General features: G+C 39.5%; 1 protein-coding gene across 9 annotated transcripts in view; it reads left to right on the forward strand.

Moving 5' to 3' along the window:
• PPP1R9A (protein phosphatase 1 regulatory subunit 9A) overlaps positions 1-26,021 on the forward strand; it is a 222,721-nt gene that overhangs the window by 158,100 nt on the left and 38,600 nt on the right. For 5 of the 9 annotated variants that reach the window (XM_034760478.1, XM_034760477.1, XM_034760479.1 and 2 more), the window contains exons 6-12: positions 3,889-4,024; positions 12,641-12,796; positions 13,694-13,738; positions 20,028-20,081; positions 22,765-22,994; positions 25,115-25,211; positions 25,322-25,493. In XM_034760478.1, coding sequence (XP_034616369.1) covers positions 3,889-4,024; positions 12,641-12,796; positions 13,694-13,738; positions 20,028-20,081; positions 22,765-22,994; positions 25,115-25,211; positions 25,322-25,493 — 890 coding nt within the window. The remainder of the gene's footprint in view (positions 1-3,888; positions 4,025-12,640; positions 12,797-13,693; positions 13,739-20,027; positions 20,082-22,764; positions 22,995-25,114; positions 25,212-25,321; positions 25,494-26,021) is intronic. The other 4 variants (XM_034760480.1, XM_034760485.1, XM_034760483.1 and 1 more) reach the window with 1 other exon arrangement.

The following is a 26,021-nucleotide window of genomic DNA, read 5'->3' on the forward strand; positions in this document are numbered from 1 at the left end:
GCTGATTTGTATTCTGTTTCTCTCAGTGTTTCCTGTTGACATTAGAAAGCTAACTATGTTCTTTATGAATGGTTTGTTTTGGTCTCCAGCTTGGACTCTTGGACTCATAGTTTCAAATGGGGTCATTTTAGTCACCATTCTTTCCCCTTTGGAAGTCATCCTTGGCTACTTTGCTTCTGTGGTGTGCAGCATATCTCCAAATTGTATTCCTTTCTGCTAGTCTATGACTTCCTGGGTAGATTGGTTTAAATCAAAGTGATTTAAATCACTGGTTTTAAGCATGATTTAAATCAGCAAGTAAGAAACCTCAATTTAAATCGTGAATTTTAATTGTGTATTGCATTTGTACTTTTTAGTTATTTTCTAAACAAAGGTTGATTTTCATTAGTTGGTACCAATTGAAACATATTGATTTGCAACTTGATATAGCCTTTCATTAGATTTGGTGCTTTTTTTTAGCTAACCCGGAGGATACACTGTACTGTACTGTACTGTACTTATGTAAGCAATTATATAGCTTAACTTATATTTGTTCAGATTCTTAATAGTTATATTTTAACATATTAGAAAAGGGTGACTAATGCATCATTTACTTGATGATAATTAATTTTTTACTTGTGATTTTTATCAAAGTCTATTTGGATAAAAATTCAAATTTGATTAAAATGCACAAAACATATTTTAAGTTTTTTTAAAAAATATTAAATAAAAGTACATTAAAAGCACTGGATACATCAGAAGACAAGATTTTTCAAAACATGTTTTGCACTTAAACAAAGGAAGTATGACTTGTAGTTATGAATTGAACTGATTGTTTCTGATCATCATGTCCTTCCAGATTTTAGAGCTTGCAGATTTTAGAGCTCTCACACTTAGTTTGCATTCATAGACTGGAAAAGGAAAACAAGTTTTCCTGCTTTCTCAACTCCCAATTGGTCTCTGAACTTTGGCTGGACTAGTCATTGAACTGAGCTAGTTGAATAAACTGAAATGAAGAAAATATTCTTTCTGCACCTGCAAAAGAGGCAACTGCTGTCAAAAGCTGGTTTAGCATTTCAACAAACCCTGAATCCAGGTGTTTAGCCCGTGATTTCCACCAGTTCAGTGGGTTGACTTCCTTTAAAACTTGGCATCAAATATGTACTGCTTAATATTATTTTATGTATTTAATAATTATAATAAGTTTAGATCTTAACATAGGTTGTCAATTTCAAAGTAATTTTAAATAGGTTTATTTAAAAAAAATGCTATATTTCATTTAAATACAAAAATACAATTTAAATTAAAAAAAAATCTGTTGTTTTTTTAATCATAGATTTTTATCCACCATGGTCTGACAGATTACTTGGCATAGGGAATGGGGTTGGGTTTATCCACTCATGGGACCTTGTCTTACACAGATGCCAAATTCCAAATGACTTTCAAGAATGCACAGTGCCATCTAATACAAATTAAATTTTTCCTCTTACATAGAATATAATGCACCCTTCAGTGTTTTATATATGTTCATCTTTTGCCCCAAATGTTTAGGGAACAACTAAATCATCATATGGAATGTCTCAGTGGCCTGATTTTGCTTTACAGATCTGCATAATGTTTTTCAGCTGTAAGCAGCTAATCCTCTTTCTAACATGTTAAGAACATACTCTTCTAACTTCGATTCATTTAAACTCCTAAGTGTCTCTCACTTGTTTATAACATTGGTATTATAGTGTGATTATCTGTCTTTACTACTGTAATACACGGAGCATCTAATTACAGTACCTCCAATGTACTGGAAAAAAACCTGTGTTACAACCAAAGCTCATCCTAAAATGTAATTGCTGAAAACTAGATCTGAAAGCAGCGGGTTTCAACCAAAGCAAGGGAAACTTGAACAGAGAATAAGTTTTGAACCTGCAGCAAAAACAAACTTTGGGAGAATAGTGTAGTGACAGAGTTTCATGAAATAACAGGAAAACTTAAATGCACTTTGAATTAAGAAAATAGCATAAGTATCATCTAGAAATGTATCCATGGGAAAAGATGAAAATCCAGAAGCCAAACTGATTGGACAAAAACATAGAAACCGATTCTCCACTTTTGTGGGGGTGGGATAGGGGCCACAAAGGTGTGTATAACAAGCAGGAAATGCAATGCAGGTGGGGAAGGATAGAACAGTGGCTCTATAGTACACTCCACTCCCCATAAGCCCACAGAAATCTCTCTATGCTACTACCATGTGCCTGGTTTTTTGCAGGCTTGTGGGAGGAAATGTGTTGCAGTTATTGAATTGGAAGTGATGATTACTCCTTCGTGAATTCTGCGCCAAAAATTAAAAATCTTGTGCACAATATTTTAAAATTCTGCACATTTTATTTGTCAAAATAACACTATATAATAATGCCAGTTTTAATTGTTTTGGTGATTTATTTCAAAATACCTGTCAGCAACTACATTAGAACCTCAGAGTTAAGAACACTTTGGGAATGGAGGTTGTTCGTAATTCTAAAATGTTCATAACTCTGAACAAAAAGTTACGGTTGTTCTTTCAAAATTTACCACTGAACATGGACTTAATACAGCTTTGAAACTTTACTGTGGAGAAGAAAAGTGCTGCTTTCCCTTTTCTTTTTTAAGTAGTTTTCATTTAACACAGTACTGTACTGTGCTTCTTTTTTTTTTTCCGTCGCTGTTGCTGCCTGTTTGTGTACTTCCAGTTCCAAATGAAGAGTGTGGTTGACTGGTCAGTTCGTAACTCTGGTGTTCATAACGCTGAGGTTCTACTGTATAGCTGTAACAATACAGATACACAATAAATTCCCCCAGGAGTAGAGAGTTAAAGAAAGCCCTATCACAGCCCAGTTCCTGTTTCTCTGTCCCGCCCATAGCCCAGCCGCGTGGTGCCCTCCAGCCCAGACACTCTCACCCCTTCCTCCTCACCTAGCCACACACCCCAGTGCAGACACTTGCACCACCTCCTCCCAGAACCCAGCTGCATCCCCCCCCAGCCCAGACACTGCACCCCCTACCCTCCACAGCCCAGTTGCTGGGTCCCCCCAGCCCAGACACTGCACCCCCTACCCTCCACAGCCCAGCTGCTGGGTCCCCCCAGCCCAGACATTCGCACCTCCTCCCCTGACCCCGAGCTCAACTGTGGGGCACCCCCCCCCGCCCCGACACGCGCACCCTCTGCCCCCTCCCCCCAGCCTACCTCCTGGATGGCCCCCCAACCCACTCTCACACATCCCCTACTCCCCCCAGAGCCCAGGGATCCAGAGGAAGAAACAGCCTGATGCTGGGTCCCAGGCTTATGTGGAGTTTCCTGCACGCGGCCTCCTTCCTTTGGGGTGTGCCAGGAACTGCAGCTGCTGGGAGCCCTCCAGCTCCCTTCTCCTTTCCCTCAGCAGTGTCTTCTATTGCGAGCTGGGGACCCAGGCTCTGCAGGGTCCAGGTGCCCCTAGTAGTGGCCAGCAGCTCTGCAGCCCATTTTTGGGCGGGGGAGGAGAAAATTCTGTGCAGAACATTAATTTCTGTGTAAATTCTGCATTGCACAGTGGCACAGAATTCCCTCAGGAGTAGATTATGTATGTAACAAATTTGCCCTGCTCTGGGTCTAAGTCCATGGGGTTCACGCTCTGTAGAGAGGTAATTTGGAGCCAGACTTCACGAGCATTGTTAGTGGTGTTGTTTTTTAACACAGTACTGTACTGTACTGTACCTGGTCACACCATGTCTGGTATATATTGTTTCTTCTCTGGCAAGAATAGTCTACATAGTGGGCTTTGCATATGGTCACAGCCACATCAGATATTTTGCACAGTTAATGTACATCTGGCTCTGACCAAAAATCAAACAGAGCTTGAGAAAGGACTGAAGAATAATCTTGTTCAATAATGTTTTATGCAGGTTTGTAATTGGACGAGAAAAGCCAGGACAAGTAAGTGAGGTTGCTCAGCTGATTAGCCAGACCCTAGAACAAGAGCGTCGCCAGAGAGAGCTCCTGGAACAGCATTATGCACAGTATGATGCAGATGATGATGAGGTAATATACTTGTTAGCATTCCTCCTATTCATTACTTCATAATGTTCCCTTTTCGATTTCCAGATCATTCTTTCTAACGTGCTTTGAGATAATGATGAGTGGAAGCAGTGTCATATGAAAGCTAAATCTATTGTACTATGCCTGTAAAAACATACACCTGTTTTACTAATACATATATTCCTATGGTTCTCAAAAATGTAACCATGCCCACACTGAAGTGCATATGTATTTTAATCAATATAGATCTTTAAGACTGCTTCAACTTGGGGCTGTGATGCACTAGCCAGCACAATAGCTGGTATATATGACTATGAATCTCATGAATGCCTGGTAGGAATCTTGTCCTGCTGTTGCATAGGACAAGATTCCTAAATCCTCTGCTCCAAGTTGGAACAGCTTAGTAGCGCAGGGCCAGATTTGGTCTAGATTTTCTATACAGTCAGTCAAAGAGACACTTGGGTACTGCTATCTATCTCTCCACCAACTCTAATTGTTTCTTTACCGATTTTAGCATGTGTCCTTCTTCAGGAACAAAGTCACTTACTAAGTTTTTCAGCATGTATTTAAAATAATCCTTTTGTTCGAGGAGAGTGAACATCAAGTTGATTGACATTTCTGTAAGCATTGCTCTTTTGTTGAGGTGTCTGCTGTGTCTATATTAAGGAAAGGAGGTTGGTTTGCTAATACACTGAAGCTTTATTCTCTCTCTGGGAAAATGATTATTTTTTATCTTCCAGTAATTAATTTTTTGGAGTTTCTGTAGAGAGATGCATGAGGGCAATTGTTCTTTATCATCCCCAGCCTCCATTAAATGAACTAGTAAGAAGTGTTCTTTTGAAACTTCCATCTAATCTATTTTTTTCCTTTTTGGGTATCTGATGGACCCCAACGAGTTAGAATGCAGATTAACTCACACCACATACAGCCTTTACTGAAATGCATGTTCAGAGTCCTCCTATTTTCATCTGCCAACACCCACAATGTACACATATACTCATTCTGACACCAACAGGCTTTAGCCATACAATCCCCTTAATTTCTCCCTAGCCCCTTAAAATGCTCCTCTCCCAACCTCTGATGATAAGACAAAAAGCAATGGGCTTAAATTGCAGCAAGGGAGGTTTAGGTTGGAGATCAGGAAAAACATCCTAACTTTCAGTGTGGTTAAGCACTGGAACAAATTGTCCGGGGAGGTTGTGGAATCTCCATCATTGGAGGTTTTTAAGAACAGGTTAGACAAACACCTGTCAGGAAAGGGCCTAATTATTATGTAATCCTGTCTTGAGTGCAGAGGACTGAACTAACTGACCTACTGAGGTCCCTTCCAGTCTATGATTCTATGATAAACATCTGTTGCCTGAAAGAAATCTGTTTCTCACCTTTTGGTGACCAGCCCCAAGTCACAGACCTTAAGAACATCATTTTCAGTGTGTATATATATATATAACTCCTTACATTATCCGTGCTTACATTTCACAGTGATTATGAGGACCAGTGTGACACAGGCTTCCAGTAGAGATCTTATATGACTGTTTGGTGAACTAGTACGTAGTACCAGACCCAGGGGATCCCTGGTAGCCCTTAAATACCCCAGGGCCCTCTGCCAGTTGTCACCAAGAGATCCCTGAGTCACAGTTGGTGTTGGTAATTCCGTTGGTGACACTGTTTCCTTTGAGTCAATTCTGACCTAATGCCCCAAGAATGGCGTTAGAAAGTACTGTGGTGTTGGAGGTGCCTTCTTTCAGGTGGGACCTGCTGCAAAATTGCCTCATCTCACTATTGTTTTGTCATTATCCTTTCCCTCCTCCCTTTTGTTTTATTTAGGCTTGGCAGAATTTGGTTTTTATTTTTTTATAATTTCAATGGATAATATTGATGTTTATTTTTAAGCATTTTTCTATTTTTAATCTATTTAAATTTTCACGTGTATGCAAAATTATGGGATTTAAGCATTTTTTATTTGTATAGATTTTTATAGATTTAAATTTTCACAGTTGTGGGAAATTGAGGGGATCAGACAATAATTATTTAATGACAGTAGATGTTAAGATTCAAAAAGTTAAGTCTTTATAACCATTTAAACACAAATTGTCAACATCCCAAGTCAAGGTATACAAAATAGATTGCTTATTAGAACTTGATTTAAGCATTTTAAGCAGCATTTTTCTTACTTTGCCTATCTATAGATTTCTGTTACTATCAATGGAAATATTTTGTTGTCAGTTTACGTGTGTGTAGTGAAATCGCCGTTTACTGACATGTACTGATAAAATCTAATCCTTCCAAGTGTGTTTTATTCCATCCACCTGTTGCATTTTGTCATAAACCATTGAAGACGATCACCACACCGCACCTTAAGCGGGGTGGGCGGGGGGGGACGGACGGACGGTCTGGCTCGCCAGGCAAAGGGATGCACCTCTTTAAGGACAGAGAGGCACAGACGTTCCTACAGAGGCAGAGTGGGTCATCAAGGGGACACTAACTCATCCCCAGGTAACTGGAAGAGAGGGGAGATTATGTAGGGGAAAAGTCCTTTTTCACCAGGACCAAGCAGGGCAGCAGCCGCCCTCTTATCCTTGAAAGTGGTGAAATATCAGTGGTGAAATATCAGGATCTGCTGTGGGCATTGCGCTAGCCACTCCTTACTGGGGAGTGGGGGGACTAGGGAGGAATTTTTCTCTCATTGACAGATTGGCCAAGGCAGAGTGAGTTTATTTTGTCTTCCCTACAGTGGATTTGGGGACAGGGAGCTTAGTTGGGGCGAGCATGGAATGAGAGTTAGGCTATGATGTCGCAACTCATTATGTAAGTGTGGGATGGCTGTCCGGAGCAGGTACTTTGTGGGGAATGGAATAGTGATCAAATAAATAGTTTTGTAAAGGATTTAAAGAAGGTGTTTTTTAAAGGAGAGAAAAGGGAGTTTGGGGCTCCTATGACTGGCACGGCAGGGAGGCAACCCCCCCTCCTTTATAGCCTACCTTGCCCCTCATTCAAGGGAGAGGATGGTAAGGTCCCAGGAGAGGGGCTGCTGGGGCTCTGGGGGGCAGGGAGCTGACAGAAGCCCCCAGGGTAGATATTGAATTGATCATGGAGCCACCTGCACTGTACATTTTTATCTGCCGGGTACTCCCAGACAGTTCATAATAAAGTTGCGCTCTAATTAAACCACTTCCACTAATTAAACCACTTCCCGTGTCTCCTGTTCTTCTGGTATAGCTGGACAGTAGCTGTCACATTCCTTCTTTGCAATAGCTGTATTTCATGGTGAATGATATGCAAGCTCTGTAGCAACCTTGCAAATTTCTACTCACCTACTTGCTATGGACAAGTATTTTTGTGTTTTATTGACAGATGAGTAAAATATCATTAGTTTTTTTTTTTTATTACATCAATGGTCTGAATAGATTTTCAGTTTTTATCCTTATTTTATCAGTGTTCAAAGAAACATGAAGAACCAGTTTAGAAAATGACATGACTTAGATGAAGAAGCAAAATATTATTATGTTCTGTGCATTAATATCCAAATACCAAAAGATTGTTTTTAAATGGGGACAAATTGTTAAGCAAATCCAGTGTTTCCAATTGTAATAACTAGAAATGTTGTTGTGAAAGTGGTAGTTGACACCACTCCAGTATACATCAAGTGTCTTGCACGTTATGAGCTGAGTGCAAGCTGTCAGAAAACATTGATGAAGAGGTAGCATTAAACTATGTCCATAGTCCATTAAATACCATTTCATCACAGTTGGAGACTTATAGATAAACAAAAGATTAAGCCTGAGTGTGCTCTTAGTTATGCTCGTTGGACAATTAGTCCCGATTTCCCCCAATGTACATGAGAAGAGAGTCAGGGCCACTCTATTTATCATCTGTGCTATCAGGGCCGCCGGGGGGGAGGGCGGCGGCAAATGGGGCAATTTGCCACGGGCCCTACAGGGGGCCCCATGAGAACATAGTATTCTATAGTATTGCAAGTTTTTTTTATGGAAGCGGCCCCCGAAGTTGCTTTGCCCCAAGCCCCTTGAATCCTCTGGGTGGCCCTGTGTGCTATTAAGCAATATGAATTAATATGTTTTCCATTTAAGATGGAAAAATACAATAGAGTTACTATTCATGTTTTTAAAGATGATTTTATGGTATTATCTGCTGCAGTGTACAGCAAAATTGAATGAATAATATCAAATGAAATCCACTCTGATATAGAGAGCTAGCAAAAGGCTGATTTACCACTTAAGTGCCTGGTTTTCCATAGAACTTAAGTGTTGAATAGGCCTTTTGCTGACCTCGTTGTATAGGGGAGAATTTCAGCCATCATGAAGACAGTATGAACTGAACTTTTGCCATCAGAGTGCATAATATAACTTCTCATTTGGCTACCGTACAGAAGAATTTTTTTATTTTTTGTTGTCAACCATTTTAGACAACTGAGAGAGAATTTCAAGGAGCCTCAGGCAACTAAAATAACAATTGTTATCGTAAAAAGGTTTGTTATTTTGAAGCAAATAACTTTTGTCTGCGCTTTGCTGCTTCTTTTACACTAATTAAATTTTCATGTATGGCTTATTAACTTCACACAGGGTCTGAACAACCTAATAGTAGTTTTATGTGACATAACAGGCAGCAGACTTTTATTACTCAGTCAGTGTATATTCATGACATATACATCAGGTATTCCCTTAAATTGCCATGTTGTATTTTTTTAAACACAATTTTTGTATTATTTAGTTACTTAATTATAAGGGTCCAATCCTGCCTTTTTTGAAGTCATTAGCAAAACTCCCACTTATTTGAGAGAGGGCATGAATGGGCCCATTGTCACAAATGATATTACACTGCTGTTGTCAGGTTCTATACTTTGTTCAAATACAAGCCTATGGCCTTGTCTGTACTAGAGAACTCAGGTGTTTTTGCTTCAAACAATTGTTTTGCATCAACTGAAGCAGAAATGTTTGTGTGGATGCACACAAACCAACCTCAGTTGGTGTAAAATTTTCCTTTGTGTTTACACAAGTGCTGCCTTACACCTATCTGTTCAGAGGGGGTGAATGTCAGTTTTGACCGCACCCTCATCTGGCGAAACTCTGCAGCCTGTCTACAATAAACTGTTGCCCCAACTTAACTTAAATGAGTTTAAAAACACTCTTCTTTCTATTTAAGAATGGTCTGTAAGTCTGTAAGGAAGGAATCAACTTAAGCTAAATTGGTATAAGCCGCTCTTAAACCAAATGAAGACCGTCCGCACACGTTTTTTTGCCAGTTTAGCAAATCAGTTTAGAAAAGCCCCTTTATCTAAATCGGTGTAAGCTGGTGCATAGACAAGGCTTCAGTTCACTGGCTGAGAGTCCAATCTCTGCGTCCATTTAGCCATTGCCAACACAGGTCTTCAGAAATACACCCCCAGACATGGTCCCTCTCGGTGGAAATGTCAGTTGTGCTGTGTTCCTTGTGGCTTGTTACCTGTCAGCTCTCTATTCTTCTCCTAACACCTCCATGTCTCCGGAAGGTTTGGAATATATGGTGTATGGCAGACGGGAGAAATTGCAGGCTCAGCCAGTGCTGTCTGTGGAGAGGAGAGGGATGTTTCCAGTTAACACCAGCTAATGTTGGTGAGGATCATGGCTAGTAGAAGGGAGCATTTTGGAGGGTGTGGGATACTGGGAGGGGCATCCCTAAAGGGAGAGATTGGGGTGCAACGAGAAGACTTCCAGTTGGTGAGCTAAGAATGTTCACCAGGTGAGGGAGTTGTCAGTTGTGGCAGCTGCCAAGAAGGACAGCTGCAGAATTGACATTGCACGAGTTGAATTTGTTCGTGATCTAGCTCAGTATGAATAGAAACAGAAAGTTTCATTTCAAATGGTGTCTTAACATACAGTGCAGTGCCAGCGTAGTTGAAGACTCCAGAGCAAAACAAATTTTCCCACTCAATGAAAACCAAGTTCACATCAGAATACATTGACAACCCGGCTACCTAGTGGGGAAAAATCTATGCCTTTGATATTTAGTTCTAAGGATAGTAGTTTTCTTAGGTTTAAAAGACTTTGGGTATTTTAGACTCCCAAAATTAACCTGCTTTAAAATTTGAATGATCTGATTTGAGAATATCCTTCACAATCTGACTGTATATGTAAAAAAACAAAGTTAAATTCAGCATCCTATAGTCAACAGATGAAAAATACTATTTTTTAAATTGCAAGTTTGAAACTAAGACCTAACCAAAACAATATTTAAACTCGCTTTATTGGCATCTGCCATAGAATTTCACTAACAAATACTAATCCCAGAGTTGTGTTGGAGCCCTGCCCAGAGACTTGGGAGTTGGAGCAAGTTCCAAGTGTTTCCTTTGCCAGGTGTTTCCATCGATAACACTGGTGCACTAACGAGAAAGTAAACCAATAAATCCATGCTAATTTCCAGCATCATTAGAAACAGGAAAACAATAAATGTGGTGTTACATGGAAAAGGCCAGTATTTGGTGGAAAATAAAGTTTCTGTTCTATCTACGAGCCTGATTCTGCAAACGTGACTATGAGTAATTTTGCTTGTCTCCTTAAAGTCAATGTGTTACTCATGTGAGCTCTAAGAATATAGGGTACAAAACTGAAAGCAGTAAAAGGAGGATAAATAAATAAAATAATTTGGAGGAATATAAATACATATAAAAATGTATATGTATAGAATATACTAAATATGTAAAATATATGTATATTGTATGGTGTGTGTGTGTGCGCATATATATATATGTTGAATTAGGCCTCATAGGAGTAATGTTCATATTTCACTAATCCACACTAATATGTGTGGATTGGTCATACCAAGGGGATGACATAAGTTCTCTTTTTAATACCTCTTTTTACTGAAAGGATACTAGCAAATTCTTTATTTTACAACTTTCATTTTTTTTTACTCATCTCTGTAGTAGTCTTAAATTGAAATTTTTCTACAAATCTTAAACTTTCCTATGAGATTTGCTATTTAGGTGAAAAGTGGTGATGTTTATTATATAGTCATTGCCAATAATATTGTTTATACTTGTGTGTAAAGCACCTAGCATGCTATTAGCACTGTTTAAATAATGGGGTTGATTGGCAAAGGTGCAAATGGCAGGTAGGTATCTAAGTCACATTGAAAGGCAATAAGAGTTGGGTGCTTAAATGCTGTTTGTGCCTTTGAAAATCTCCCCCCCAGTATTTAAAATATGTGTTAATAAAAAATGGCACTAGCAGTTACTTCGAGCTTGATGAGACTAGATTGGTGATAAAAATGCTGCGCGCTTTCATCTGAGGATCTGAGAGCACTTTACAGATGTTAATTAAACCTCACAACACTTCTGTGGAATAAGTATTATTATTCCCATTTTTACATGGGGGAAGCTGAGCTGCAGTGGGAGGTTAAATGACTTTTCCAAGTTTACATAGCAATTCAGTGACAGTAATTGAACTCTGGAACCTTGACTCTCAGGGCCTGATTCTGGCCTCCAGTCTAGCAATACAGAGCAGTTGAAATGCCTTTTTAACTGGCTGCCTGAAGAGCCCTTTAGAGTGGGGGAAACCTGGACGGCCTAGGTTCAGCATAACATCTCACATACCACTCTCCTTGTCACCCACTGGAGTAGAGGACGTAACAGATTAGCTCTCTGACCAGCCAGTCCCAGTTGGCATAACAGCATAATTGTATGTGCAGCACATCACAGATATTATTAACCTTTACATAATGTCAATTAAGATTCTAATTTAAGGGGAGTTGTCCTTATTACATATTAGTTTAGAATTCTTGGTAGTGTTTTGCAACAATTATATGCCTTTTTCTTCTTCGTTAACATTATATTGTACTTCCCTTTGTTGAGAAATGGTTTGAAGATTGTTTATAGTTTTTCAGCATTCTCTCCATCTTGTAAGAGAGTGCTTATTCCACAAACCACATTTCACCAACCCAAGAAACACCCACTACTGTTGTTCAAAACCAGCAAGATCCGGTTGCTCATACAGGGTGAAATCCTGTACCCATTGAAGCTAATGGGAACTTGGCCATTGACTACAGTGGGCCAGCTTTTCAACCCCATTGATTTTTTTTTTTTTTTTTTTAGAAAAGTATCTTTCCATGCAGATCTTATGCTTCTTATATGAATTCAGACATAATGAATAAACCACCGGATATTCAAATGCACCATGGCTTTTCAGCCTAAGGGTCACAATCTCCAGTGGTGTTATAAACAAGTGCCAGAGGTCAGCACAGTCCTGTTCTTTCCATATTGCTAAATGGAAGAGGGTGGGGCTCTTGCAATTAAAAAGATTGAGAGCCACTAAACTACAGCTTTATAAAGGCAGACTGATCTTTTTTGAAAATGCTGCAGTATCTATGTTTTTGTTTTCCTGTAACCCAGTGCACTAAAACATTATGACTGAGCTGTACTTTTACCACTGAGATTCCTAACTGCTTGTGCCAGATCTGAGAGAATATAACCTTTGTTGCATGCAGAATCCTGTATGTGCACACTTACTAATCTCAGTGGCCATATGGAAGTGTTCAGGTGTTATAGATTTAACTTTTTAATTACAGTGCAAACAAGCCATGTCTAATAAGAGGATAACTGAAATATTTTAACTCTATAATATAAAGACAGGAGAATATGCTACTGATGAAGAAGATGAAGACATGGGACCTATCCTTCCAGGAGGTGACATGGCCATTGAAGTGTTTGATCTTCCTGAGAATGACGACATGTTTTCCCCAACCGAGCTGGACACCACTAAGCTTGCTCACAAATTCAAAGAGGTAAGATGGACAACTGGGCAAGATTTCTGGGACAGCACTGGTTCTAGTAATCTCATTTTTCAACTATTTGGATTTCTCTTTGAATAATAGAATTGATTTCCAGCTTATTTGTATAATCAATAGTTGTAAATGGCTTAAGCAGTCATGCTTGAAATAAGTGAGGCCCATTTTCTCAGTTGTTTTTAACATTTGTTGCCAGATATTTCTTGTGTTGACAAAGGCTCCGCAAAGCATGAATCGTTAATAGTGCTCCTTATTAGAACAGTTTGATAAATGTTCAACAAAAAATCCTTTTATGTCTCAGCACTTTATTTGCAATTTTTCAGCTAGGAGAAGAAGCTGTGAGTTAGTTCATTGCTGGCAGATAGATTGTCTTTCTAAACAAATGTTTACTTTAAGATTTGACTCTGGAGTTCATTGAGAGACAAATGGGCTAAATAAACTTCAGTGAAAATGAATTTAGTGGACTCTCTTAGTTCCCTTTACCCACATTACAAAACCACTCTTAAGTGTACTGCAGTGTGACACGTCTGGCAGTTGGTTTAAGAAAGGCTCCTTTTTTGGAGAAGCAGGCATGTCGCAGGTTGGGGTTGAGGTTCTTTGATGGTGCTGGGTGGGGAGGAGGCGTGCACGGCGCCTGCTAGTACTAAATCTGGCTTGGATCAGCGATGTTAGTTGCAGTCAGTGAATCACTCTCAAAGCATGACAGACATATCGGCTCTAGTGCCACTGTACTTTAGGTTCTGAGCTCTTGGTATGGTTTGTGCCTCATCTTCCACAAAGTGTGATGTCAATGGGGATGTAAGACATGTGCGGTTGCAATTAGTGCTCCCCACGTGGCTGGAGCAATTGGGCCAAGAACCGTGACAATAAAGTCAATTTTTCTTTTTTAAATAGGGTGAAGATGGAAGGGGTGAGAGCAGCCGGAGCCTCATGGGGGAGGTGAGCGGCAGCACCCTCATGGGGCCAGCGGGGAGATATAAAAGAAACAGTCTCCCCTGCCCTCCCAAAGCCAGTTCTCTTATTTTCTCTAAATACATATGATTGGCACTGGGAGTTAGACATAGAGGGTAACCAGTCACTGTGTCATTCCTCACTCAGCTGGTGTCTTCTTCAGCCTTAAGATGCTTATTGTTCATAAGTGTTTCTCTCTGGAAGGAGTTTTTCAGCACATTTTGACATTGGCTCTCCTCATTGTGATGGCTGGTTTTAAGACCCCATTTTTAAAATCCCAGACTATAGACAATGGTGAGCTACTATGTTAAATTCTGTCCACACTGGTGGCCTGATTCTCCACTACCTTGCATCCTGTGTAGTCATGGATACCTGTTTGAAATAAGTACACAGTGCTTATAAAATACTTCCATTCTGATCTGGTAATGTTTACGTCCATTTTGCTCTCACTGTATAAAAGGCTATCCAAAGTGCAAAGCAGTGGTGGGCATGCTGTGGGCCTTTAATCGAATTACCCTTAAATCTGTGCTTGAACATAGTTCCCATTAACTCTGTTAAACAGTTAGGCCAGCCAGCGTGGACTGGGCTATACTGTGTTTGAATATGCCCAAACTGGCGTTAAACTATTTATGGAACTGGTTTACTTAACTCAAAGCCCCAGTGTAGATGATATCAGAATCAGGAAGTTGGGAAGCTGCAAATCCAGGTGGCTCTAAGAGAGCTTGAGAAGGAAATGTAACCATATAAATCCTACTTCTATTACAGCTGAATCTACGATTGCTAACCCACATAGTTATAAGCAGAATATGAACACAGCCTTGTTGTTTGTTCACTGTCTGTGTTTAACAGGATATAGCTAAGTTTTGTTGACTTAGAGTTAGTTCATGTTTTTAATGGCATTTGCCCTGAATTCGTGCAACATTAGATGTGCTACTGGTGCTGTTCACACCCACTCTGATGTTTGCTGGGGCTGTATAGTTAAAGAGGAGCTATTCTTTCTTATTTTTATCATGCAGCTATATGACAGTATTGAATAATAGTGGATTGGACATAATCTTCAAACATAATAGTGTGACCTAATAAGTTGAATTGAATTCAGCTGTTGCAGATGAAAAATATGCTCAAATAAGTTTGACATGTCTCTTATTTAGGAACCTTATACTTTTGTCACACATTTTTCTTTTAGTAAGGAAATTGGAATACGTACATATATTTTCTTGGATTTTTTTAATGTAACCTGTGCATATTTGTAGGCAAAAATAAAACATAGTTACATAGCCAAGCACGCTTTGAACTTTGGTTGAACTTGAAAAGAGACTTTTTTAGGTAGTTTCTTTCCTATTGCAAAACAAAAGTGTAACACTGGATATGCAGACAGGCTCTCTGTGGTCTTAGACAAACCACTTTAAACCCTTTTTTTGTCTTGATAAAATATTGGCATTACTGTTTACATTGTTGTGAGGATAAATTAGTTAATATTTATAAAGCACTTTTGAGGATGAAATACTTTACATAAAGTGTCATTATTAACAATGATCCTGTATAGCATTAGAAAAACTTATGGTGCTATATATAAAAATCTGAAATAATGTTTGTGTTCCAAGAATGTACACGACATTGTATAAAACATAGAAAGAAACATGCATGCCCTGTTCCCCCAAGGAACATGCATATGATTTATCTAAGATCCAGATTTGCTTGCCAAACCATTTACCTAGCCCCTTATTTACTGATAAAACAGAAATATACTAAAATGTCCATTACCTCTCTGCCTTCAGTCAAAGAGAAACATATATTTGCTATCTGTATTGCAAAACATAATTCCTTTTGTCCAAACAAAAACATTCCAAATGTCCAGTCTACATATTGGAATGTTTGTGAGAAAAGTCTCTGCTTCTGTTTCTACCTCAGTGGGATCTGTTGTACCATGTGCTGATTCAATGATCTGACTGAGTGATCAGTATTCGTTTTTTACTTAATAAGAGAAAGCATAAAAATAACAGATAAAACCATCTGTATCTGAGCAGATTGTAATTTATGCAACAGTTTTGGGTTTGTTTGTTTGATATAAGTCTCTTTAATAATAGTCTAAATATAGGTCACTTGCTTGTGAGCTTTTGTAGGAGGGATGGAGAGGGGCTGCAAGCAGATGGCCCACGGCATCAAATCATGAACTTCCGTTGCATCATTACCTCTGAAAAGGATATAGTCTAATACAACCATCCTCCCCTTCATCTCATCTTACCCCAAAGCAGTGAGATAGCTGATCTAAGTAAAGGTTTGGTGTTTGTACAAACACCATATTTTTGAGGTGGCTCTCCTCTAATTTTTCCTGTTCTTCCTCCACCGTTAGGAGAAATTGTTTTTCAAGCCACTCACAATCACCAGCCTGATCCAGGGCTTGCAGTGCAGGGACCCAGGTGTGAAGAAGTTCAGAAGTCTGACGCATTATGGATCCGTCTTGTAGATACTAAACATAGCCTCTCCCTTACAAATCCTCCACTCCTATCTGGCCAGAGAAGGAAGAGTCCAAAAATTCCTCCTTTCCTGATATAGTTCCAACATCTAGTGATCGAAGGGTGGAAGGCCCACTTAAGCTCTTTGGAGGTACTGTGGCAGTGAGGATCACTGGTTAAGCACCATGTGAGGACTGGTGCCAGTGTGAAGGAGCAGCTGTGACTGCTGGTCCATCCATTGGAAGCTGCACTACAGTTGTGCACCCCACTCTAGAGTTAACAGATAGTTTGTCTCCCTTGCCCATCTCCCCACATCCCACTCATATAATGTTCTACTACTTGGGTTTTACGCAGGTGAAGTGAATTAAGTGAACCACTAGCCTAAGCTATATGTTCCTATTGGAGCTAGGAAGGCACTTGTTTCTGTTTTATCTGACTCCTTCCTTATATTTGTAATTTTATGAAAGAAAAGATATGGAAAAAATATTTGTACGCACAAAAACTTTCTCTTTGCCACCTGTACTCATCCTCTCTTTCTCAGGATATTGTCTTCCCCAGTGCTGCAAAGCCATAGACATTAAAGAGCTGTACTATTGGCAAGAGCTCAGCATCCTCCCTCTCCATCCTAGGCCCAATCCTGCAGTCCTCTATGCAAGAAACTTCCATTGATTGCAGAATTGAGGCCAGTGTGCCTGCAGAGAAATTCTGATCTCTCTGCTAGTCTTACCTAGTCAGGAATGGGAGGTGACAGCATATAATTTACAGTCATCTGTATTGGCTTTTTGTAACTCAATCGGGTAAGCATTTAGCCCTCAGGAGAGCTTCCCTTAGATATTTTTTCTTCCTTTTTAATCATAAAATAAAGGTGAGTCATCTAATTGTGTGGAAAAGTTTTGAGTCACCAAATAATGGGAAACTCTTTTTAAATTATAGATCCAGATCCTCAGCTGGTGTAAATCTGCATAGCTGGTATTGATTTATACCGTCCAAGGATCTGGCCCATAAACTTTCCTCTCCTAGCCTTAAAAAAGGAGGAATTCTTGTTGGAGGAAGTATCTGTAGTAATATTCAAAAACACTACATTGTGTGTCAGTTAAGGTTGATCTATAAATACACTTAGCACAAAATAAGGAAATGAAAAATAAGGCACCTAACTGTACATACCTTTACTCTTGCATCAGGAGAGACAGACACCTGACTATTATCACAACCTCCATATATACCACAACTTCATCTTTGCCCCAGTAGAGAAGTCTGCCTTCCAGCATCTGCTTCACCAAGCTCACCACCACCACCATCACCACCACATACAGACCATATTTGCTTTCTACTATTCTTTCTGCTCCGTTCTGGACAATCACACCAACACTATTGTCACTTGTCCCTGGTAATGTGCCAAAGCTAGAGCCTGATGCAAGGGATGGGAGTGGGGATTTATAGTCTGGCAGCATTTGTAGAGTTACATCTGTAACAAAGCAGCAGCTATTATTTTTATGAAGCAAAGTATCTTCATGCCACTGCATGTGAAAGTGGAGCCCCTAGGCCAGCAGGGCATTTTCACGAAGATGCTGGTATTGATCTTCGTAGCTGTTGCTTTTGCCACAGATCCTAAGTTTGAAATGTATTCAGTCAACTCAAGAGCTCTGGCCCTGAACTGATTGACCTGTTTTATAGACATCCTGGTCTCCAAGAGAGCATTCATTCCTTTTGCCAGAGTTAATCTTCTCCAGCATAGCACAAATGGCCTGGGGCTAGGAAAACCCAGTGCCCACCCTCTGTAGTAGTCCCCATTTTCAGCTGCAGGGAGCATTACTGTATGTGACAGAAAGGCAGTGTTGTGCAACTCTCCTGAACTGGTCCAAAAGGCTCCTGCTTACCCTGTTAGAAAATGGAAGCGGCTAATGTAAATCATGTTGTCCAATGGCTAAGCCTGGTTTCAGTAGTGGTGAATAACATACGGTTTCAGTTGTGTTAAGTAACATAATTTTTTGTTAATAAAATGATTACATAATGTCGGAAATCCTTCCTCTTATGCCCAAATTTCATTCTTCCCCCACGGAAATGTTAGGGTACATTTACCCCATAGGCTAGTATGACAATAGACAATAGTATGTGCTTATGGATGACAGGTATATACGCATTTGTGGTGTACTTGTTAGATTTGTGGGCAAAAATCCCCTTTTTCCACCCTTTATTGTTATTGGTTCAGATAAAGGTCTCTAGACATCTGCGTGGGTGTTTTGTCTAATTTTACTTTTCTGGGTAAGGGTCTCAAAATGTGTTAACTTCTCATTAGCTTAACATACAGGGTTTTTGGCCAGTAGGTCTCTTGCATTACAGCCAAACTTATTTTTAATATAAAATCTATAAGCCTAATACATTAAATACTCAAATTTATAAGAAAGATATATTTATACAGACCAGCAGATTAATCCTTAGGGCTACAGGATCAGTATAGTATAGGGTAAAAGCACACAAAAGACCAGATTTCACAGGGGGAAACCATATTTCACTGTCCGTGACGCATTTTTCATGGCCGTGAATTTGGAAGGACCCTAATAATAAAGGTTAAGATACCTTAGGGTAAAATTTCATTCAGGTAAATATAGGCATTCTTATGAAAAGGTAAATATATATATTAAAATAAATAATCCCTCTCCACGGGACTCCCACAGTCACAGATGGTTCAGTGAAACTACAGTGTGAATAAACTATAGACTGAGCGCTTGTCTTCATTGCACTGTTTTCTTGAACTATAACTCAAGTTTTGACCTTAACCTGACTCCAGTCCACACATAGAAATCTCTAGTTTGAGTTAAGTGGCATTTTAAACTAAAGCTAGATGGTCCATCAGGTATAGGTTGATGCTCAAGTGCTGCTGATGCTCAAGGTAGTAATGCAGTGGGAACTCAGCTACAGTTTATAGCTCAGATTAGCACTGCTCATCGGATGCTAATCCAATCACTTTGTGTAGCTCGAGTACAGTATTGCAGTGTGGTTGCCCTCTACTCAGGACCGACTCCAGGGTTTTGGCCGCCCCAAGCAGCCAAAAAAAAAAAGCCGCGATCACGATCTGCGGCGGCACTTCGGCGGGAGGTCCTTCGCTCCGAGCGGGAGTGAGGGACCATCTGCCGAATTGCCGCCGAATAGCTGGACCTGCCGCCCCTCTCCGGAGTGGCCGCCCCAAGCACCTGCTTGCCAAGCTGGTGCCTGGAGCCGGCCCTGCCTCTACTCAAATTAGTCTAGCTCAAGTGGAGTAACTCAAGCTAACTGTTGCAATGGAGACAAGATTTATGAGAAAATTGCCACTTTTTCCTCTCCCCTTGCATGCAGTACCAGTATGTATGGAATCCTCCCTGCAAGCTTCTCAATCATTTGGAGCTATTAAATCATCTGTTTCTGTATTTGCTTTCTGTGACATGCCTGCTTAATCCAATCAATGGGACTTTCTACGAACTCCAGCGTGCACTGGGACATTTTCACATTCAAATCAGAGGAGAGCAAAACCAAGCAAGATAAAAGCTATCTTCATCTCTCTTCCTTTTTTTTTTTTTTTAAGTGCAAGATGTTTCTTTTTGCCAGACAGATTGGGTGTCCTAATCTGAAATTATGAGTGGTTAGGCAGAAGCCTATCTTTAATTAGGTTTCACAGACTGAGTCATTTTGCAAGCTAGACATTTTAATTTACAATGTACTGCAGTGCAGCACTTCTCTAGGCCTTCTGCTGTGTAATAAGGTATTCAACTGGCAGCACAAGCTTTAAAAATATTGGAGCACTTAGTCTCTTAGTTCACTTGTTTATTTTGTGCTTTTAATTTTAGTTGCAAATCAAACATGCAGTTACAGAGGCTGAGATTCAAAAGCTGAAGACAAAGGTAAGGATCAATACATAGTTAATTCGTGCTGATTTTTTTTCCCTTTTATCTGATGGAAGACGCATATCTTTATGTCAACCAAAGTTCTTACTAAGAAAGACTAATTAAAATGAAACTCAGATTAAGCTTGTTTGGGTGTAAGTCTTCCAGTAGACGTTTCAGTAAAACCTAAAGCATAGCTATTGAGAAATTGCTAAAATATCTAGTTTTCATTAAATGTGCATTTTAAAGGATAACATAATGACTAAAAGACAGATTTTTATCTTTATACTGTACTAATTCATTTTCTTTAACAATTCTGTAAGTTATATTTATATTCAATAATTGTAGCCTTCTTAATAGTTTTCTGATCAGTAGAGATCTGAAGACTAACTATTTTATTCTCCCCCTATGACTTTTGGCATTTTCTTTTCCTTTAACTATTAATTTCTTTGGATACAATATTTGCTTTTTGCATACAAGAGAAACTACTGCATACAGTTTAAAACATGTTATAAAAGGCAAAAGCTGGTTGATTTCATGGAGGAAATTATCTCACAATTGGCTCTTAAAATTAGATTTAATTTATTAATATACAGAAAATGTATTTTCTTATATTTGGTCTTTTAATACTAATTTAACCTTTACGAGGAGTTCAGTTTTTGATAATGATTCAGTTGTTGAGTAATAGGTTTTATAACAGCATTTTATGTATGCTACAGAAGAAAATAAAAGGAAGACAAAAGAGCAATTTTTAAAATTGAAAAAGGATTCAGCTGATTTTTTCTTATAAACATCCACACCCATCATATAATTTGCTTAGTGTTTATCAAATAGATCAGCTAAGATTACTGTTAAAAGGCTATTGTAATTTTATTTTATTTTATGTGAACTCTCATTGTTCTCTTTCATTTTAGAAAGCCAGAAATTTCTTCCCCTGCTTCCAGTTTAGACTCTGATCCAGCAATTGCACCCACATGGGTACATCTTTGTGCCCATGCACAGCTCCATTGACTTTTCCTTGTAATGCATCCTGGATGTAGGCATTCATCTCTGCAAATCCTGTTGCAGGATTGGAGCCATTGTCTTTTTCTTTGCCACACATTTCCCCCTGACCTTTATAGTAGAACCGTGGCTAATTTTGGTTAAACTGACAGTAAAACAAGTATCAGAGGGGTAGATGTGTTAGTCTGTATCCACAAAAACAACGAGGAGTCCTGTGGCATTTTAAAGATTAACAGATTTATTTGGGCGTAAGCTTTCGTGGGTAAAAAACCCTCCATGCATCTGAAGAAGTGGGTTTTTTACCCACGAAAGCTTATGCCCAAATAAATCTGTTAGTCTTTAAAGTGGCACCAGACTCCTCGTTGTTTTTTTGCCAGTAAAATAATATGTCCAGTCTACAAGTTACTCTGTTTGTGTGTGCATCGTTTATGATATCAGCACAGCTTTGCCAGTACAAGTTAACTGCTGTTGATAAGTAAATAGTCAGTGCATAAAACATTATTTGCTTTTTGTAAATTGTATGGGCTTTAATCTGCAAGGTGCTGAGAAATCTGGCCCTGATCCAGCCAAGCACTTACGCCTGCAGTTAGTTTTAATAATGATAAATAATATCTAGATTTTACCTACCGCTTTTCTTCCATAGATACAAAATTACATGGAAAAAGGATTAAATACTCTGAATTTATTGGGTAAAATCCTGACTGTTGGATCAATAGAGAGACTCCCATTCACTTCAATGGGTCTAAGATTTCACTCAGTGGGACCACCAATGTGCTTAGCCTTAAAGTTAATCAGATGCTTGGCTGGATCATGGAGAGAGTGGTCAGCCCCTTGTGAGACAGAGCCCTATAAATATAATGGACATTTTTCTATCAATATCATCTCTTTGATAATTTATAAAATAAATCAAGTTTAAGATTTATAAACTAGAACCAGATGTTTCCTATTCTTATAACAGCTTTAAAAATTAGTTGAAATATTGGGTTTAAAACTTGTCTGTTTAATTTAAAAAAAGCTTCCAAATTAAAATTTGATATTAGCTCTACTAATACTTCTCTCAGTGTATTAAAATACCAATCTCCCTTTTTAACTTTCTAAATTACACTGATTATTACTAAGAAATTATCATTGTGTGAAAACTGGTGCAATAAATTTCAAGTTCAAAAGAGTTTCTAATTTAAAAAAGAAGGCAGTTAGCTAGATAAGATACAATTAGCTTTTTCTCCATTGTTTTCTAAATAGCTTTGTGGTAAAATCAAATATAGAAGTTACAATTTGTAATTCTAATAATAAAAAATCTTGAGTTTCTTAGTCCACAGTGCTTTCTAACATACCTAGTTCAGATACATGAGGTAAAATACACTCCCAGTGCTCCACTATGTCCCAGGCACACCACCAGAATGCACCAACATTAGAAAGCTGGAATTTTAAAAATGCTACCACATTTCACAGGAGCATAGAAGCTGCAATGGATGCCAGAAGCAAAAGACTCGAATTAATTTAAGTGTATTCATTCTTCCGTGTCAAACATGTATTAGAACGTTCTCATTGTACAGGAATGCTCTTTACATTAGTAATGCACAACCTTTATAATCATTAATACACTGCTATTCACGCTTCTCAGTATTTCAAAGCATCTTGAATTACTGATTTTTAATGCAGCTTTTTACTCTCAAGCCTCTGTATTTGCTGTGTCCAGCTACAGGCTGCAGAGAATGAGAAAGTGAGATGGGAACAGGAGAAGTCCCAGCTCCAACAGAACATTGAGGAGAATAAGGAGAGGATGATGAAACTAGAGAGCTACTGGATTGAGGCCCAAACCCTGTGTCACACTGTGAATGAACACCTCAAAGAGACTCAAAACCAGTATCAGGCTTTGGAGAAGAAATATAACAAAGCAAAGAAATTGATCAAGGACTTTCAGCAAAAGTAAGCGGCTGCTACAGTCCAAAGATTGAATTAGTGGCCAGATAGGGAATGTTTATGTCATATAACTGCATCTCTTGAAATATGAAACCCAGTGTTAAAGGCCTGTAAGGTAAACAACATTTTTCACTTTGCTGCCTTCAAAACCATTTTTTATTTCTGAAAAATGTCAGCATTGTGCATATTTTTTAAATGACTAACAATGAATTAGTTTGCAGTATTCTTCTTTGGAGTGTTAGTCATATTTGCAGCAGTTTGTTATGATGATGTTGCATCAGTTTGACTAAGTATTGTTTTGTATTGACGCAACATGAAGAAGCAAATCATGTTGAGACATTCTCACACTGTGTTTTTCTTCTTCCTGGCTCTTGAGAATGTTTGAATTGAGCTGAACCAACTAGAGCAGGGATGGGCAAACTAAGGCCCAGGGGCCGCATCTGGCCCTTCAGACGTTTTAATCTGGCCCTCGAGCTCCAGCCAGGGAGCAGGGTCCAGGGCTTGCCCTGCTCCATGTGTGCCGTGGCTCCTCACGGCTCCCGGAAGCAGCAACATGTCCCCCCTCTGGCTCCTACGTGTAGAGGCAGCCAGGGGGCTCTGCACGCTGCCCCTGCCCCAAGTGCCACCCCTGCTGCTCCCATTGGCCAGGAACCATGGCCGATGGGAGCTGCAGGGACAGCACCTGCAGATGGGGCAGTGTACAGAGCCGCCTGGCTGCCCCTACGCAGAGGAGCCAGAGGGGGGACATGCTGCTGCTTCTGGGAGCTACTTGAGGTAAGTGCCACCCGGAGCCTGCACCCCTGACTCCCTCCAGTGCCCCAACCCCCTGCCCTAGCCCTGATCCCCCTCCCGCCCTCTGAACCCCTGGGTCTCACCCCCCTGCACCCCAGAGCCCACACCGCCATCTGGAGCCCTCACCCCCTCCCCCTCGCAACCCAAACCCCAAATCCCAGCCCGGAGCCCCCTCCCACACCCTGATCTCCTCATTTCTGGCCCCACCCTAGAGTCCACACCCCGAGCCGGAGGCCTAACCCCCTCCCACACCCTAACCCCCAATTTTATGAGCATTCATGGCCTGCCATAGAATTTCCATACCCAGATGTGGCCCTCGGGCCAAAAAGTTTGCCCACCCCTGAACTAGTGCATACCTAAGCAGTTTCCCCTGACCCCTCCCCCCCCCATTCCTGACATCTGAGCAATAATTTCTTACATTTATACAACACTTTTCATTCTCCAAAGAATTTTACAAAATTTACACTAGGATTGCTTCATCTGCTACTGAAATCAGCCATTTTTATAATGAAACTCAGCTGTTTTAACCGTACAGTGTATAGCAACAATAGACCGCTCCTAGCAGAGGAATTGAATACCCTATCCCACTGAAACTGCAAGGAGGATTTTAGATAGACAAAATGTCATTAGCCACAGTGGAATTTTGCCAGCCTACCAGAACTAACTGGCATCTCTTGTGAATGGTCCCATTGGATCATTAATGGCCTCAGCTTTTCAAGACAATAGAAGTAGAGCCAAACCATCAGCTGGTGTGAACTTGCTTCAGTTGTACTACCCAGAGTTACAGCAGTGGAGGATCTGGCCTATAATTTTTGACTATCTCAAAACCCTAAATTACCTCACAGATTTACTTATAATTTTTGGATAATTAGTTTTGTACCTTACAAGTGAGAGATGTAAATTAAGTGATGATACACAGTCATTTTCATATCTAACAGAGCGATTCCATCCCAACTGTAACTGCAAAATTCAACATAATTTGAACTAATGATGCTTTATAAGTACAAATTATGAAAAGGTTAATTTAGTTTATGACAGTTTCAACACAGTTGTTGTTGACAGTCTGAATAAGTGGGATTTTTACCTTAATTAGTTTTCCACAATATGATTACAGTTTATTCATTTGGGTAGGTAATAACTGCTCAGTTGTTTTCTCCGACTCGCAGCTGCATGTTTACCATTATCGGATTAGTACCAAATCTCCTGTTAACTAAGGATTATCTTTTAAACAAACGGGTATATTAATGTGTATTGTGCCAGTACATTTGTTAATTTCGTGTTTGAATCTGTAATTGTTTTGATACCAGCAAATGTTTTTTTCCCCCCCCCTTAAGAGAACTTGACTTCATCAAACGCCAGGAAGCTGAGCGAAAAAAAATAGAAGAACTGGAGAAAGCGCACCTTGCAGAGGTTCAAGGCTTACAAGCTCGTGTGAGTAATGTTCACTCAAGTGTCTGAAGAATAAGGCAATGCTGTCTGGTAGTCTGGAAAAAAAAGCATAGTTATTCATTTTGGCTAATAATTGGATGTATTTCTCTTAGATTAGAGACTTGGAAGCTGAAGTTTTCAGGCTGTTGAAGCAAAATGGGAGCCAGGTTAACAACAACAACAACATTTTTGAAAGGCAAACATCTTTTGGAGAAGTTTCCAGAGGAGATCCAGTGGAGAGCCTAGATGTAGAGCAAGTGTCTTGTCTGGATGGCTTAAGTCAAGGTTTGTTTGAATCAACCCTAAACTCCTGTCAATCCAGTTTGCTGTGAATGAATATCACAGTTGTGATTTAAGAATTTACAGTAAAGAATAAATGAATATCGTAATAATCCTGTCATTTTCACCAAAATGCAGTATCTGATAGCAAACACTTTATGTAATAGTGCAGCACTACAGAACAGATGTAGAATGAATATTCATCAGTAAGTGTAAGTAACGGAGGACTGTTAATCAAGCAGGAGGTCATTATTTATTCATTAAACCATCAGTGAATTTTCAGTGGGATTGCCTACAACATTTAAGTTTCATTCCGTGTTTGTGTTGTATCAATAAAGTAGGGGAAGATTGTATTTTTTCTTGTGTCCTGTCTGTCTTTAATTACCCAATCTACTAAAGATCAAACAGGAACAAAATTGCCAACATGAGAAAAATATAATAAAATGTCTAATTATAAATGGATCTCTTGTGTGAACAAAGAATAAACAAATGAGCTGTGTGTATATACAATGTATGTATGCAGGGACTAAATAT

The sequence above is a fragment of the Trachemys scripta genome, chromosome 2 (genome assembly GCF_013100865.1).
Source record: "Trachemys scripta elegans isolate TJP31775 chromosome 2, CAS_Tse_1.0, whole genome shotgun sequence".
NCBI lineage: Eukaryota > Metazoa > Chordata > Testudines > Emydidae > Trachemys > Trachemys scripta.